Genomic DNA, 15,818 nt, shown 5'->3' with positions numbered 1-15,818 from the left:
AGGGGTCTTGGTCCTGCTGTAGACTTATGAGGATACGGGGTGGCAGTACACGCCGTACTCATAGTCTCTTTGTGGGACTACAGATGTGACTATTCACACTGTATCCCTCCGGAAAAACCTGAAAAGAAACGACGCACATCGAGGTAGATATGGGTCTAATCAAAGACCCGTGTCCACCTCCTACTGACACTAAGCTAAACTGAGGAACTTCCTGCCGGTCGGTGGGGTGTACACTGCGGAGGAGGAGCTAACCTTTTTTTGTGCATAGTGTCAGCCTCCTAGTGGCAGCAGCATACACCCATGGTCTCTGTGTCCCCCAATAAGGCGAACGAGAAATGCAGTTTTCTTTTTTTTTTTAAACAAACAGCAGCAATCTGCAAGAAAACAGTAAGAAAATAAAATAAGATTGTGCATTTTTAAAAATAAAAAAAATATTTTATTATTGAATTTTAGGTGCATCTCTACAACAAGTAACTGCTGACGGTGCATTTAATTAACATTTTAATCCAATTTCTCCTATTTCCATCGAATCTTCTTCAGCGCTCTCTGTAATGTGACTTGTGCCATAAGGAACGTGATAGTAAAATTCCTCTTGTACCATTCTCTGAAAAAAATAAAAATGGGTAAAAAACCCCAGAAGGTTTAATTGAGTATAATAAATACCAGACCTGCAGTATACTTCTTATAATATTTTGAAACTACAAACAAAATACATGACCCAAAAGAAAATATATATAAAGCTTATTACTGTAAGTCTAATTATTAAAAATGACCAAGGGGAAAACGCCACAGTAAGATTAAAAAGACATACATGTGGTCACAGGACAGTGGGTACCCTGTAAATAAATGGACAGTCTCCCTATAGCATAACATGATGCAGGCAGCCAAATATAGAACAATGATTGCACTTTATAGCCTTACCATACACTGCTTAGAATCGACGCGTGTTTCACCTGAGGCTTTCACAAGGGAAACGAAGGATATTTAAAATATACCTGGATCAATCAGAATTTCACATCAGTGTCAGCTGTGCTACTGACCCATTTATGAGTGGAGACACCAGCGTATATACTAGCCAGAGAGCATGTCTCCAAAGGAGAACGTCCTCAGGGTAGGATATGATGTCGGGCCGGAAGTGCAGCGTGTTCCACGTTGGAACGCAGATGCAAATTAATAACCAGTAAATGAAGCACATTCCACAGTGGAACGCAAAGGCCCTATCAGAGAGTTGTGCCGTACCAGGTATCTAACTTGTGATGCCCAAATACTTAAGCAGAGAAGGTGAAGAAAATAGTTCTCCATCTGACTTCCTTCTGGGCTAACAGCTTCTTCCAAATTACCCTCATTTTATCTACTGACATATACAGTATGATAAGTATTTTGCACATGATTTTTGAGATTACACTTTCACTTATTTTATGCACACATCTCAGTGTTGCCTATATTTTTTTTATATACATATATATGTACCTGTGTCACGCACTTATCACATGACTTAATATGTACAGTTAGGTCCATATATATTTGGACAGAGACAACATTTTTCTAATTTTGGTTCTAGACATTACCACAATGAATTTTAAACAAAACAATTCAGATGCAGTTGAAGTTCAGGCTTTCAGCTTTCATTTGAGGGTATCCACATTAAAATTGGATGAAGGGTTTAGGAGTTTCAGCTCCTTAACATGTGCCACCTTGTTTTTAAAGGGACCAAAAGTAATTGGACAATTGACTCCAAGGCTATTTCATGGACAGGTGTGGGCAATCCCTTCGTTATGTCATTCTCAATTAAGCATATAAAAGGCCTGGAGTTGATTGGAGGTGTGGTGCTTGCATTTGGAAGGTTTTGCTGTGAAGGAAACATGCGGTCAAAGGAGCTCTCCATGCAGGTGAAACAAGCCATCCTTAAGCTGCAAAAACAGAAAAAACCCATCCGAGGAATTGCTACAACATTAGGAGTGGCAAAATCTACAGTTTGGTACATCCTGAGAAAGAAAGCACTGGTGAACTCATCAATGCAAAAAGACCTGGGCGCCCATGGAAGACAACAGTGGTGGATGATCGCAGAATAATCTCCATGGTGAAGAGAGACCCCTTCACAACAGCCAACCAAGTGAACAACACTCTCCAGGAGGTAGGCGTATCAATATCCAAATCTACCATAAAGAGAAGCCTGCATGAAAGTAAATACAGAGGGTTCACTGCACGGTGCAGGCCACTCATAAGCATCAAGAATAAAAAGGCTAGACTGGACTTTGCAAAGAAATAGATAAAAAAGCCAGCACAGTTCTGGAAGAACATTCTTTGGACAGATGAAACCAAGATCAACCTCTACCAGAATGAAGGAAAGAGAATAGTATGGCGAAGGCATGGTACAGCTCATGATCCAAAGCATACCACATCATCTGTAAAACACGGCAGAGGCAGTGTGATGGCTTCGGCATGCATGGCTGCCAGTGGCACTGGGTCACTAGTGTTATTGATGTGACACAGGACAGAAGCAGCCGAATGAATTCTGAGGTATTCAGAGCCATACTGTGTCCTCAGGTCCTGCCAAATGCAGCCAAACTGATTGGTCGTCGTTTCATACTACAGATGGACAATGACCCAAAACATAAAGCCAAAGCAACCCAGGAGTTTATTAAAGCAAAGAAGTGGAATATTCTTGAATGGCCAAGTCAGTCACCTGATCTCAACCCAATTGAGCATGGATTTCACTTGTTAAAGACTAAACTTCAGACAGAAATGCCCACAAACACCAACTGAAAACCACCGCAGTGAAGGCCTGGCAGAGCATCAATAAGGAGGAAACACAGCGTCTGGTGATGTCCATGAATTCAAGACTTCAGGCAGTCATTGCCAACAAAGGGATTTCAACCAAGTACTAGAAATGAACATTTTATTTACAATTATTTAATCTGTCCAATTACTTTTGGTCCCTTTAAAAACAGGGTGGCACATGTTAAGGAGCTGAAACTCCTAAACCCTTCATCCAATTTTAATGTGGATACCCTCAAATGAAAGCTGAAAGTCTGAAATTCAACTGCATCTGAATTGTTTTGTTTAAAATTCATTGTGGTAATGTCTAGAACCAAAATTAGAAAAATGTTGTCTCTGTCCAAATATATATGGACCTAACTGTATATTATGTCTCCTTCCTATACATCAGCTTTGCCTGGTGCTTAGTTATATCTGGTTTTCCCCTGATACACATCTTCTTATTTGTGCGTCTTAATCAGCTATCTTATATACAGTGCCTACAAGTAGTATTCAACCCCCTGCAGATTTAGCAGGTTTACACATTCGGAATTAACTTGGCATTGTGACATTTTGACTGTAGATCAGCCTGGAAGTGTGAAATGCACTGCAGCAAAAAAGAATGTTATTTCTTTGTTTAATTTTTTTTTAAATTGTGAAAAGTTTATTCAGAGGGTCATTTATTATTCCACCCCTCAAACCACCAGAATTCTGTTTGGTTCCCCTAAAGTATTAAGAAGTATTTCAGGCACAAAGAACAATGAGCTTCACATGTTTGGATTAATTATCTCTTTTTCCAGCCTTTTCTGACTATTTAAGACCCTCCCCAAACTTGTGAACAGCACTCATACATGGTCAACATGGGAAAGACAAAGGAACATTCCAAGGCCATCAGAGACAAGATCGTGGAGGGTCACAAGGCTGGCAAGGGGTACAAAACCCTTTCCAAGGAGTTGGGCCTACCTGTCTCCACTGTTGGGAGCATCATCCGGAAGTGTAAGGCTTATGGAACTACTGTTAGCCTTCCACGGCCTGGACAGCCTTTGAAAGTTTCCTCCCGTGCCGAGGCCAGGCTTGTCCGAAGAGTCAAGGCTAACCCAAGGACAACAAGGAAGGAGCTCCGGGAAGATCTCATGGCAGTGGGGACATTGGTTTCAGTCAATACCATAAGTAACGTACTCCACCGCAATGGTCTCCGTTCCAGACGAGCCCGTAAGGTACCTTTACTTTCAAAGCGTCATGTCAAGGCTCGTCTACAGTTTGCTCATGATCACTTGGAGGACTCTGAGACAGACTGGTTCAAGGTTCTCTGGTCTGATGAGACCAAGATCGAGATCTTTGGTGCCAACCACACACGTGACGTTTGGAGACTGGATGGCACTGCATACGACCCCAAGAATACCATCCCTACAGTCAAGCATGGTGGTGGCAGCATCATGCTGTGGGGCTGTTTCTCAGCCAAGGGGCCTGGCCATCTGGTCCGCATCCATGGGAAGATGGATAGCACGGCCTACCTGGAGATTTTGGCCAAGAACCTCCGCTCCTCCATCAAGGATCTTAAGATGGGTCGTCATTTCATCTTCCAACAAGACAACGACCCAAAGCACACAGCCAAGAAAACCAAGGCCTGGTTCAAGAGGCAAAAAATCAAGGTGTTGGAGTGGCCTAGTCAGTCTCCTGACCTTAACCCAATTGAAAACTTGTGGAAGGAGCTCAAGATTAAAGTCCACATGAGACACCCAAAGAACCTAGATAACTTGGAGAAGATCTGCATGGAGGAGTGGGCCAAGATAACTCCAGAGACCTGTGCCGGCCTGATCAGGTCTTATAAAAGACAATTATTAGCTGTAATTGCAAACAAGGGTTATTCCACAAAATATTAAACCTAGGGGTTGAATAATAATTGACCCACACTTGTATGTTTAAAATTTCTTAAAATTTAACTGAGCAACATAACTTTTTGGTTTGTAAGATTTATGCATCTGTTAATAAATCCTGCTCTTGTGTGAAGTTTGAAGGCTCTAACTTATTTGCATCTTATCAAACCTGCTAAATCTGCAGGGGGTTGAATACTACTTGTAGGCACTGTATACTACACACACACACACACATATTCCCCTTTTCTATCTTTTCCTGCACTATATATAGCACTTTTTTGTTGCACACCATTTGCAACCATTATGCGTATCTACCGCTATAGACCAATTTTACTGTAGTATTTTCCACTTGCTCATTTGTAATAATTATAGTTAGTACACTTTATATATTTTGTTTAATATTTATTGTCTTGGAATCCTGTTGTGTTGGGTCATGTATACTGTTTATAGATCTCATATTCCTGTTGGACACATGACCATACATTATGATTAAATTTATGTGTACTAATTAAATTTTCTTATAATACTGCTAAATATCAGACCTTGAGGGAGTGGCAGGTTTGATGTGTGGTGTAAATGATGTAATAGTGTATAATATTGCCAGGAGTCTGCAGGACGGCAATGTCTGTCATAAATTCCCTATAAATAAATTGCATTGCAATAGGAATCTAAATATACATCAGCAGAAAAAAAGCGGTATATGGTGAATTCTGCTGGTTCTCATGTAAAGGGGGCAATGAAGGATCGGTACGATCCAGATACACAGAACAACACAGGGGTGGTCTGAGACACAGCAGAGCGAGGGCGCGGGAGGTCTGGCACGAAGCAGCGTGAAGGCGGGGCTGGTCCGGCACACAGCAGCGTGAGGACAGGCGTGATCCGGCACGCAGCAGCTCGAGTGTGATATGGCACTCGGCAATGCGAGGGTGGGGGTGGTCTGGCACAAAAAAGTACAAAGGAGGGAGTGGTATAACATACAGTAGTAGGAAGGCTGTAGTAGTCCAGAACACAACAGAGCTAGTGTTGAGGTAGTCCGGTCCGGCACACAGTAATACTAGTCAGGAGTGATGCGAAACATAGTAGGAAAGGACGGGAGCCATCCAGGACATGACAGAGCTAGGGCGGGGGGTATTCCGGCACACATCAGAGCTAGGGGAGGGGGTCCGAAACACCAGAGCTAGGGAAGAGGTAGTCCAGGACACAGCAAAGGTAAGGTAGGGGTGGTCCAGCATACATCAGAGCTAGGGAGGAGGGGGCGGATCCGGCACACACCAGAGCAAGGAAAGAGGTAGTCCGGGACACAGCAAAGCTAGGGGAAGGGTGGTACGGCACACAGAAGAGCTAGGGAGGGGGCGTTTGGGACACACCAGAGCTAGGGTTGTGGTAGTCTGGGACACAGTAGAGCTAGGGCGGGGGTTCGGCACACAGCAGACGTATGGAGGAGGGGGTCCCGCACACACCAGAGCTAGGACGGGGGTGGTCCAACACACAGCAGAGCTAATGAGGGAGGAGGGTGGGGTCCAGCACACACCTGAGCTAGGGAGGAGGAGGTAGTCGAGGACACAGCAGAGCTAGGGCGGGGCTGGTCCGGCACACAGAAGAGATAGAGCTGAGGTAGTCCGGCACACAAAATTTGTTCTCTGGTACAAGGAAGAACAGAGGAAAGCACTGAGGAGGAATGTAGTAACCTGACATATGGAGAGCTGGGGATTGAATAGTGTAATAGGTTGGGGAGGTGTAGCGGAGATGGGGGGGGTAGATTGTTTCTGAGTCAGGGAAGACTGGTGAACATACAAAAGAAATGGGAAAAATTTACTGAAAAATAAAAACCGCACAATTACTTTTACAAAAAAAGTTTTGTATACCATCCTCCCAACCATTAGCAAACATCCCATAATATACTATACACTGAGCACCGCAGTCCTCCAGTTCGGAGGATACAAGTACCTGTTATATTGTGAATGTTTGGTAAAGTTCTTGCTGAGGAAATCCTTATAAAAATAAGCCATCACTTCTGCATCCAGTGTCCTTTTCCGTCCTGTGAAGGGCAGAGAAGATGTTTGGCACGGATGGTACATTGGCTGAGTATTTTAATCATTACCATTGAGACAGCGATGTGCGGAGAGTCATCAGACTTCATGCCCAAGATGGAGATAAACACATTCCTGTTGCCTTGAATCAGCAATTTCCAATCTGTGCATCCACACCTGGTACAAAACTACAACTCCCAGCATGCAAAAAGGGGCTGTTTTGCAACAGTTGGAGAAATGCCATGTAAATATAGCAGTGACATTGCCTTCTGTATATATAAAAGAGTTGCATACCAGGACAGATGTCTAATCGCTGGGGACCAAACTGCCTGATGACCCCTGTGATCTGTAAAAGCCGGGGGGGTACCGAACCAGACATGGGACATACATAATTTACTGGCGGGATTATAGTCCGTTTTGCGATTAGGGAAAATATAACGGTAAAGTTTTCGTGACACAGAAATGAGTCCCAATTATAATACACAAATGAGAGACCACAAGTCACAGTCACAAGACCCCCAGACTTATCCCCAACCAGAATGACACAACTAAAGGCACAGTGACCTAAAAACTGGAAAACGTACAGTCCGAAGCATCTCGCAGGAAGTCTCACCTTCCTCATCTCTCTGCCCCAAACCCAAGGCGTGAAGGTTTGAGATGATAAATTCTTCTTTTTCCTAAAAAGAAAGAAATACATTCAGTAATGACGATGGGGTTACAGCCTGCAGAATAGTCTAGCCATTACTCTACTAGCAAGAGCTGAATTATACAGTCATGGCCAAAAGTGTTGCCACCCTTGAAATTGTTCCAGAAAATGAAGTATTTCTTGCAGAAAATTATTGCAAATACACGTTATTATACACACTGTGAGAATCATGTGGGAATAGTGGATGAGGGCAGGTATATCTCACCCAGATACCTTTCCTATGTGGCCTAGTCTGGTCAGTATCTCACCTGGTTACTAATGAATAATGGATGCCAGGTGGTTGTGTGAGGGTCTCAGCCTGGAAACACAGAGCCTGTCTGTGTGAGAGACACACGTGAGTGAAAGCAGTGCCCACTGTAACTGTGGTTTGGCTGGACGTGAGAAGCCCGTCAGTTGGTAGTTAGGTTATACCTTGTTTAGTTAGTGCCGGACAGGCAAGGATTTGTTTTATGTTTTATTTCCTTTATGCATTGCTTTCACCTTTAATAAACCTGACCCAGTGTCAGTTATACCCGGACCCCGGCTGTACGCCTGAGTTTCATGCTGAACGCACGTGACCTTTGACCCCAGCAAAGGCGATCCCCGGAGTGTTTTATCACAACACGTTTATTTCCTTTGTGAATATTGGAACAACACAAAAAAAAAAAAAAAAAAACACAAAATAAAGGCAAATTGGACATAATTTCACACAAAACACCAAAAATGGTCAGGACAAAATTGTTGGCACCTTTCCAAAATTGTGAGTAAACAACTTTCTTTTAAGCATGTGATGCTCATTCACACTCACCTGTGTCAAGTAACAGGTGTGAGCAATATGAAAATCACACCTGAAACCAGAGAGAAAAGAGAAGTTGACTCAATCTTTGCATTGTGTGTCTGTGTGTGTCACACTAAGCATGGAGAACAGAAAGAGAAGTGAACTGTCTGAGGACTTGAGAAGCAAAATTGTTTTAAAATATCAACAATCTCAAGGTAACAAGTCCATCTCCAGAGATCTTGATGTTCTTTTGTGTTCACAGTGCGCAACATAGTCAAGAAGTGTACAACCCGTGGCAGTGTAGCTAATCTCCCTGGATGTGGATGGCAGAGAAAAATTAATTAAAAATTGCAACGCAGTATAGTCCGGATGGTGGATTTTCTGAAACAATTTAAAGGGTGCCAACACTTTCAGCCGTGACTGTAGGTTCTGTCCAGACTGGCAAGTGTCTAAGTTGGGTCCACACAGCGACTCTGGCCACAACACAAGTTACATGCCCAAAGTATCATGCAGGTAAATTCATAAATTAAATAATACAAGGAACCCATTTCTTAGATAAAACATTGTAGCTGTAAGTGATGTAGTGCTTGCAAGGATTGCTCTGAAACTGGACAGACTACTAGATCAGTCCAGCTTCAGTGCCACTGTGCTTCTCTGATCCTGCGGAGGCAAAGATGCCTCTGCTTGCAGCAAGATAGAGCATTGATTCGGGAACACCTCACCATACAGCAGGCAGGGGCAGAGGATCGATGCATCCCTGAAAACAACCTGAAAATAAACCTTTAATTGCTATCTCTGGGTATGTAGGTATTTTGAGGTTGAATGTGCAGCTGCAGGGTAGACACTGTATGTGATATAGGCTACTCTGCCCTAATTATATGGATAATGGGCATACGATAAAGGGCATACAACAAGCAACAAATACAAAGCAGTAGCATCTTCTGTCTGAAATCGCAAACTATGCTAGCCCCTTAACATGACTATGTCACAAAGAAAAGTTACACCTTAAGGAAAGTCAGATTTTGATTTGCCCAAAACCTTTGATTCCAATTTTCTGTTTCCTGACGTAGATCCCGAAGTTTTCTTTCCAAAGGAGACTCGTCTGCCGGAACAAAGTATTTTATAGGTCGAAGATTGGAATATCTATCGGGAGGACCAATCCAATCATACTTGGAGTCCACGGGTGGGCAAAAACTGATAGCCTAAAAGATAAAAAAAATGGAAAAAATATATTATGGCTGTTCATCCCAGCAGTCTTTTTTTTTTTACCATTAGTAGTACCATATATACTTTTCCACCAGGTCGAGTAGATGAATTACTGTATAGCAATAGTGCCGCCTGCTGGAGAAACTGTGTTATAACAATCAGCATGAAGAAAAAAAAAGGATTTCAGCAAAAGGCAGGAGCAATTTCAACGTTCTATACAACGAGGAAAGCACAGAAAAGTTAGAAGGGGAAGAAACTCTACATCAAAGCTGCAGCCCCTTCCTTCTCAGGATTGGTGGGGGTCTCAGAGGCTGGACAGCCTCCGATTACAACCTGATGGCATATCACCATATAAAATGGGGAAACCACTTTAATCCTACATGTCGAGCTTCTGTAACACATCTATTAAACTTGTAATGCTGAGTTCACACTGGTGACTGCAGGTTCATTACAAAAAAAAAAATAACAAAACTCAATGACGAAATGGATCTGACTTAAGATGACCTCTAATGGAGCCCGACAGTCTCCATAAGGCTGGCAGCTCCCCTACACAGTCAGAATGACAGGATTGGTGCTGCTGGGGCCACCATATTTTTTTTTATTTTTTGCGGTGGCCTGTCTACAGCTTTTTGTTTCCTACAGGGGTAAATAAGAAAAAAAACACATGGAGCTATGAACCACCAAGAAATGTATATTAAAAAAGTAAATTTTTTAATGATAAGTATACAAAATACACATAACAATAATGTATCATAACAGATCAATAAATCAGTTATTCAAATCGGGGCCATGATGGCGCCGGGGATGATGTAATTCCGGACGCTCGGATACATGTGCCGTTTCCCAGACAAATCGCAAAGACCTGATACTGAGAAGTGGGGTATATAAGATGGGCATGTGGGGACTATTCATACCATCGTGCCCACTGAGGAAGCCAACGCGAAACGTGTGTTGGGACACGTGTCATGCTCGCAGCCAGGTGAGAACCAATAATGACGTGACTCCATTCACCAAGGGAGACACGCTGCTGGTCACTGACTTGAAAGTACTTATACTACACTATGTGTCCCTAATATGTGATAAGAGTCTGCCATTGGTAATTTGGCTTTTGTTATGAACATATGTATATTATATAATCTAATGAGAAGGCCCGTCTATCTGTGCTCATGCCTTCGGGGTGACACCACTTATCTAGTGCACCTTGTACCCGATTTGAATAACTCTGTGATTTATTAATCTGTTATGATACATTATTGTTGTGTACTTTTTGTATACTTATCATTAAAAATTTACTTTTTTAATATATATTTCTTGGTGGTTCATACGCTCCATGTGTTTTTGTTCTTGTGTAGTTGGGAGCTCCACAGGGTTAGAGCCCTCTTTTAGTCCCAATTGACAGCCTAGGGTCTGTGTATGTATATTATGGTTTTTGTATCTGAGATTTTGTATTATATGGTTAAAGTGCCGCCGTCACTCGGGAGCGGAGCGTGCGGCTCCATGTATTTCTATGCAGCCGCACGCTCCGCTCCCGAGTGCCAGCAGCAGTGTCGGGCATTGAGATGCGCATGTTTCTCGCATGTGTGAATCCAGCATAAAAAGGAGTATCTCGTAAAGATGACAGGCTTACAATAACAAGAAGCCTGGTTAGAATAGCAAATAACAGGAACCAAGTCATACCATGATTTCTCTGAGATTTAGCAAATCAGAGAAGTGAAAGAAGAACAAAAATTAACAAAGGGGTTTTCAAGAAGAAAATCAGATCTGTGTGGCCCAAAGAACCAAACAAGGAAATTCCTCAGGGAGATTAAGGTCTCAATAATGAGCACACACATATCCGAAGAGCCCATTCTCCTATTTTGATTGGGATAGAGAAAGAGATCTTTCAGTGGGCATGTAATATTAGTTATGCCAGAACAGATGGGTTCTATACAGAACATGTTCCACGTTTTCATGAAAAAGCTGGATTAGTCTATAGCGTAAAGCATGCCACAATATTCTCGGGCTTGTGATCAGTCATCGAAGTTCATGGATCTATAAATGATCACTTAGGCGAGCTGGGTAGAGTAGGAAGAATATGTGCATAAAGTGGAGAATGGTTTTCTTATTCGGGAGACAGAATGAAAAATCTTGGAAAATGAGGATTTTGCGTTCTTGTACTTTTAGTTACCTCCGTAACTTCTGATTTTTCGCTTAAAAGTGGAAGAAACTAGCTATTATAGGGTGATATATGTGTCCGGTTCTCGCTCTCTAGGGGCCAAGTCTGTAGGCGCGTTAGATCGTAGTGGTTGACAACTCATGTTGAAGACCGAGAGCTGATGGGAGGGTGTTTTAAAGAAAATGAGCAAGGCTTTCTACTGGTTTTAATGATATCATTTCTCTGTGTTTTGTTGGTAACATAAGCTAGCACTTTGTTTATTGAAGGCTATGGTAAATCCAGTCCTTTGCCCAACACAGGGAGCTAGGAGTCATGATCCTTCTTAGGTTACTGAGGCAACTGAGTGACAACCATGATTATCTGCAGACACCGGAGTTAAGGAACTGTTGCGAATCTTGAGTGCGTAAAACATTTGTTAAGTACCGCCACTTCTTTGGTGCCTGCTTCAGATTGGAAACTGCCTTGCGATCTTCATCCTCTTCTCTTGGTCATCTCTGTGGCTGTTTTGTGAAGATAATTATTCCATCATCCGATAAGATCTTTCAGACAGTTGCAGAATAAAAGTGCATTTACACTGCACGATCTCAAACGATAATAACTAGTAATGCTCATTCCCAATAATTGCGCAGTGTCAAAAGGCTGCCGATCACCTGATGAACTTGTTTGTTCAAAGGGTGAAATCATCTTTTGGCCAGCTTAAAAATCATTGATCTCGCAGCGCCTCAACCTGTAAAAACAAAAAACATACTTTCAAGTAGAATCTATTGGTGACCATTCTGTGCAATCTACTTGTTTCAGAAGGCTAACGAGAATAGGTGTTGCTGATCGGTGGTCGTTTAATGCTAATTGGGTAATGTAAGCCCACCTTAAGGAGAGGGATATAAAATAGTTGGGAACAAATTGGAAACATTTATTAAAGGTTTAAGATTAGGTCCTGATTCATGCAATAGTAAAAGGGTATGATCGCTTTGATGGTGTTGTATGACTTGAATTACTGTTCTTTGGCATTGAGAGGTACAGTATTTTAACATTCTTTGACTCAGAAGTATAGTGTGTTATTTTAAGTTCAAGATTTACTTTCTAATGTCAAGTACAGAAGTTAGGAGAATATTTAAAATTTCGGGCGTTAAGAAGACAAAACACTTGATGAATTGGGCTCTTCAAAATATGTCTGGCCACTTGCCCTTATATATGTTTCAATATTCTTAGGCCTGTTTCATACCTCCGTCGGCGGCGGTCAGCTGAAATCCGCCAAAGGTTGAAACAAACTGATCCGTCTCCGTTTAGCGATGTACGGATGACATCGGACCACGTAGCAGAGCGGAGCCGTGGAAGAAGTAATGCGGTGGGAATTAAAGTGATCGCGGCCGGGCGGTCGTCACGGCTGCGATCTCGTGCGATGTCGGTCGTCATCGGTGGGAGTCGAAGCGGGTGAGAGATTTTAGCGGCTCCCGGGATGGCATTCTATGGGTTAAAAAGCTTCACCGGCTCAAAATAGCAGACTGTCAAAAGAAAAAAAACGTTGCAGGGTCCGTCTCATCCGCCCAGGAGCCGCTAAAATCTTGTCGGATCCGTAAAAAAACGGGTGGGACGGACGACCGTCAGTCAAGATCCGCCAATATTGTAAGTCTATGGGGGGAAAAAAACGGATCCGCCCCTTTTTTGGCGGATGTTTTTTTTTTTTTTTTTTAAAAGTGGCAGATTTTGACTGAAGGGAAAAAACGGAAGTGTGAAACAGGCCTTATGACAACTACTTAGTGGTGACATTGTACCTCACAGTCACATCTTCCCTTTCCACAAACCTAGTCAGGCACGCTTTCTACATTCCAGGCGGAGGTCTTTGGTGGTGACTACGTCCTCCGTGAGTTGAGGGCTGCGGAGTAAACACTGAGCGCCGAATTCTTCTGAGTGCATCAATGGGAGTCGGCGTGTCCCAGGCCATGCAGCTAGCTCAATTAACTAGCTAGCTCTTCTAGAGGTAAGAGAATTGCAGGCTGTATTGTTAAAAAATAGCTGCCAGATGGGTTTTATTAGTCCCTTTTCTTCGAGTAGTATGTTCAGGGATGCGTTGGTGCACACCATCACCCACAGGAGGTAAAGAATCTATCTTTGCACTATTTGTACTATTTGAATAGGACTGCTGGCTATTGATATAGTAATTACTGTGCCTTTGTGGCACCCTCTCACAGCTACACAGCGTCTCTATGAGGTATTGTTGGGGTCTTTTTAGATATGTGCAAACCTCTTTATTGTAAATGTGGGCAATGGTGTCTTTTTGGGTTTCCCACTTTTTAATATATTGTATGTTATGTATGTCTTTTTGGCTACTCAATAAAGATTATATTTTTATGTACTCTTTTGGGTTCATATGTGCTCTCTTTTCGGATCTATAAATCAAGAACATGTAGAAATATAAGACAAGTTGTAAGGGACATTATCAGAGAATAATTATTTGATCCACTGACAAGCTCCACTTTTTCCCCTCCTGCCACCTGAACTTAGCATTGAAAAACAGATATAATCCGTACCTGTCACGGGCGTGTCAGATGCTACATACAGTCGCTCTGCATCTTGCTGCAGAAGGTCTCTGTGTTTGGCATTGCAGACACCATCTTAATCCTTCTGACTTTTTGAACCAGTGGCAACTTCCCTCCGGCTCTAATTGCCACACATGGACCTGGGTGTTTATAGACTCCCAGTCTGCTTCGGGGAGTCACAGGTGATAGTCACATTTTTCCCTTGTGAAGGCTTAGAGCTTTAGCAGTTGGCTAACTTTCTCTCTGGTGCTGTTAGAGGACGTTTGGTGTTAACTTTCTGAGTCTGTTCAAGATAAGTTGCTTCCCCTTTGTTTGTCTCCCTTCTTTGCTTTAGTGTACAGTGGGGACTGACCAGTGTTCACCCTCCCTTCCCTATTCAGGGCCTAGCTCTAGAGAAATACAGAGCGTAGGTTCCTGCTCGGCGATTGGTGTGAAACCAATACGGGAACGGTAGGGGAGGCAGAGTGCCATTAGATCTGCCTAGGGGTCTCCACTCCCCCTTTTCCCTAGGTGTTTGGGATTCCATCCCCTTGTGCTGCACTTAGTCTTCCCACACTGTGTGACACGAGGACAGGAAGTGACGCATCCGTTGCCATGGCAGCCGTGATGCGAGCTGGCATCTGCATCATGGGACGGGTGATGTCAGGAACACATGGGAACCTTGTTACCAGGCCTCACAAGGGAAAAATGTGATTATCACCAGTGACTCCCTGAAGCGGACTGGGAGGTTATAAACACCCAGGTCCCAGATGTGTGAATTAGAGTCGGAAGGAGGTTGTCGCTGGGTCCAATAGTCAGAAGGATTAAGAAGGCGTCTGCAATGCCAAACGCAGAGTTCTTCTGCAACTGGATGCAGAGCGACTATCTTTTGCATCTGACACACCCGTGACACCATGGCAATGTGACTTCCGAATCCGATGCTCACTTGCTTCTAAACCCCAGCTTCCTAACACAGCTTATGCCCTGTGACGAAGGTTTGGTGTCCGAAATGCGCTTTGGGGTGGACACAAAGGCACTGTGAGCCCCTGCTCCATTGGCGTCAGTCCTCAGGTATATTACCCATCATTTCTTATGACCATGGTATCACAACGGAGTCGGATTACAGCTTCTAAAGTGTTTTATCTAAAACCGGTGCTGGATTCACAGCTACTCTGCTCAGTAGAAACAGGGGACCTTCATGTATGTGAGTGAAGTATAGGGGCCATAACAGCAGCTAGTCCCAACTCACTACCTCAGAGAGAACTGGAGATCTGGTGAAAAGTAAAAAAAAACAAAAAACCTCCAATAGTGGCCAATAATATTATACAGTGGTCACTGGGTAATATAATTCGCTGCCATGTCTATCAGTGATTCCATAAAAGCACACTGTGCCCACGTAACTGCGTCAATAAAAGGCAATTTGATGCAAACACGTTAATTATGGAGATTCGTCGTCCACTTTGTGGACGGAGCTGTGCACTGAGCTGCAGAGGTAGAGCAGCCATTGAGCAACATCTCTGACAGGAATTGGCGCACACTGCAGCGTCAGGCTCGCGGCTGCACGGCATTCTGGGAGCTGCGCGCCATTAGTACAGGGCAGGGATGACGCAGGCGGTTCATGACGTCACCTTGGCAGTTATCGCTCGTGTGTCAGCGTCTCCGGAGCGCAGAGTGCGGGAGAACAGCAGCTGTGCAGGGTGGGGGCGAAGAAGGGGCACCCGGACACAGGACGCCGCCATTATCCTGCCCCCCTTTCAAAGATGGCGACGCCGGTTGTCTTCTACGCAGCTTTACGGCAAGACATCACTTCCGTT

General features: G+C 43.5%; 1 protein-coding gene across 1 annotated transcript; it reads right to left on the bottom strand.

The window, feature by feature from the left end:
- Nucleotides 1-413: 413 nt before the first annotated feature.
- Nucleotides 414-15,770, bottom strand: COA8 (cytochrome c oxidase assembly factor 8). The gene is made up of 5 exons (XM_073570105.1): nt 15,633-15,770; nt 9,132-9,329; nt 7,278-7,341; nt 6,582-6,672; nt 414-604 (listed from the first exon to the last, which is right to left on the bottom strand). Exons 1-5 carry the CDS (start codon nt 15,741-15,743, stop codon nt 517-519), a joined length of 552 nt encoding a protein of 183 aa, XP_073426206.1. The 5' UTR covers nt 15,744-15,770; the 3' UTR covers nt 414-516.
- Nucleotides 15,771-15,818: the final 48 nt, after the last annotated feature.

Source organism: Dendrobates tinctorius, unplaced genomic scaffold (assembly GCF_039654945.1).
Source record: "Dendrobates tinctorius isolate UK_male_01 unplaced genomic scaffold, ASM3965494v1 ptg000006l, whole genome shotgun sequence".
Lineage (NCBI taxonomy): Eukaryota > Metazoa > Chordata > Amphibia > Anura > Dendrobatidae > Dendrobates > Dendrobates tinctorius.
This window is presented reverse-complemented; position numbering and strand designations above follow the sequence as displayed.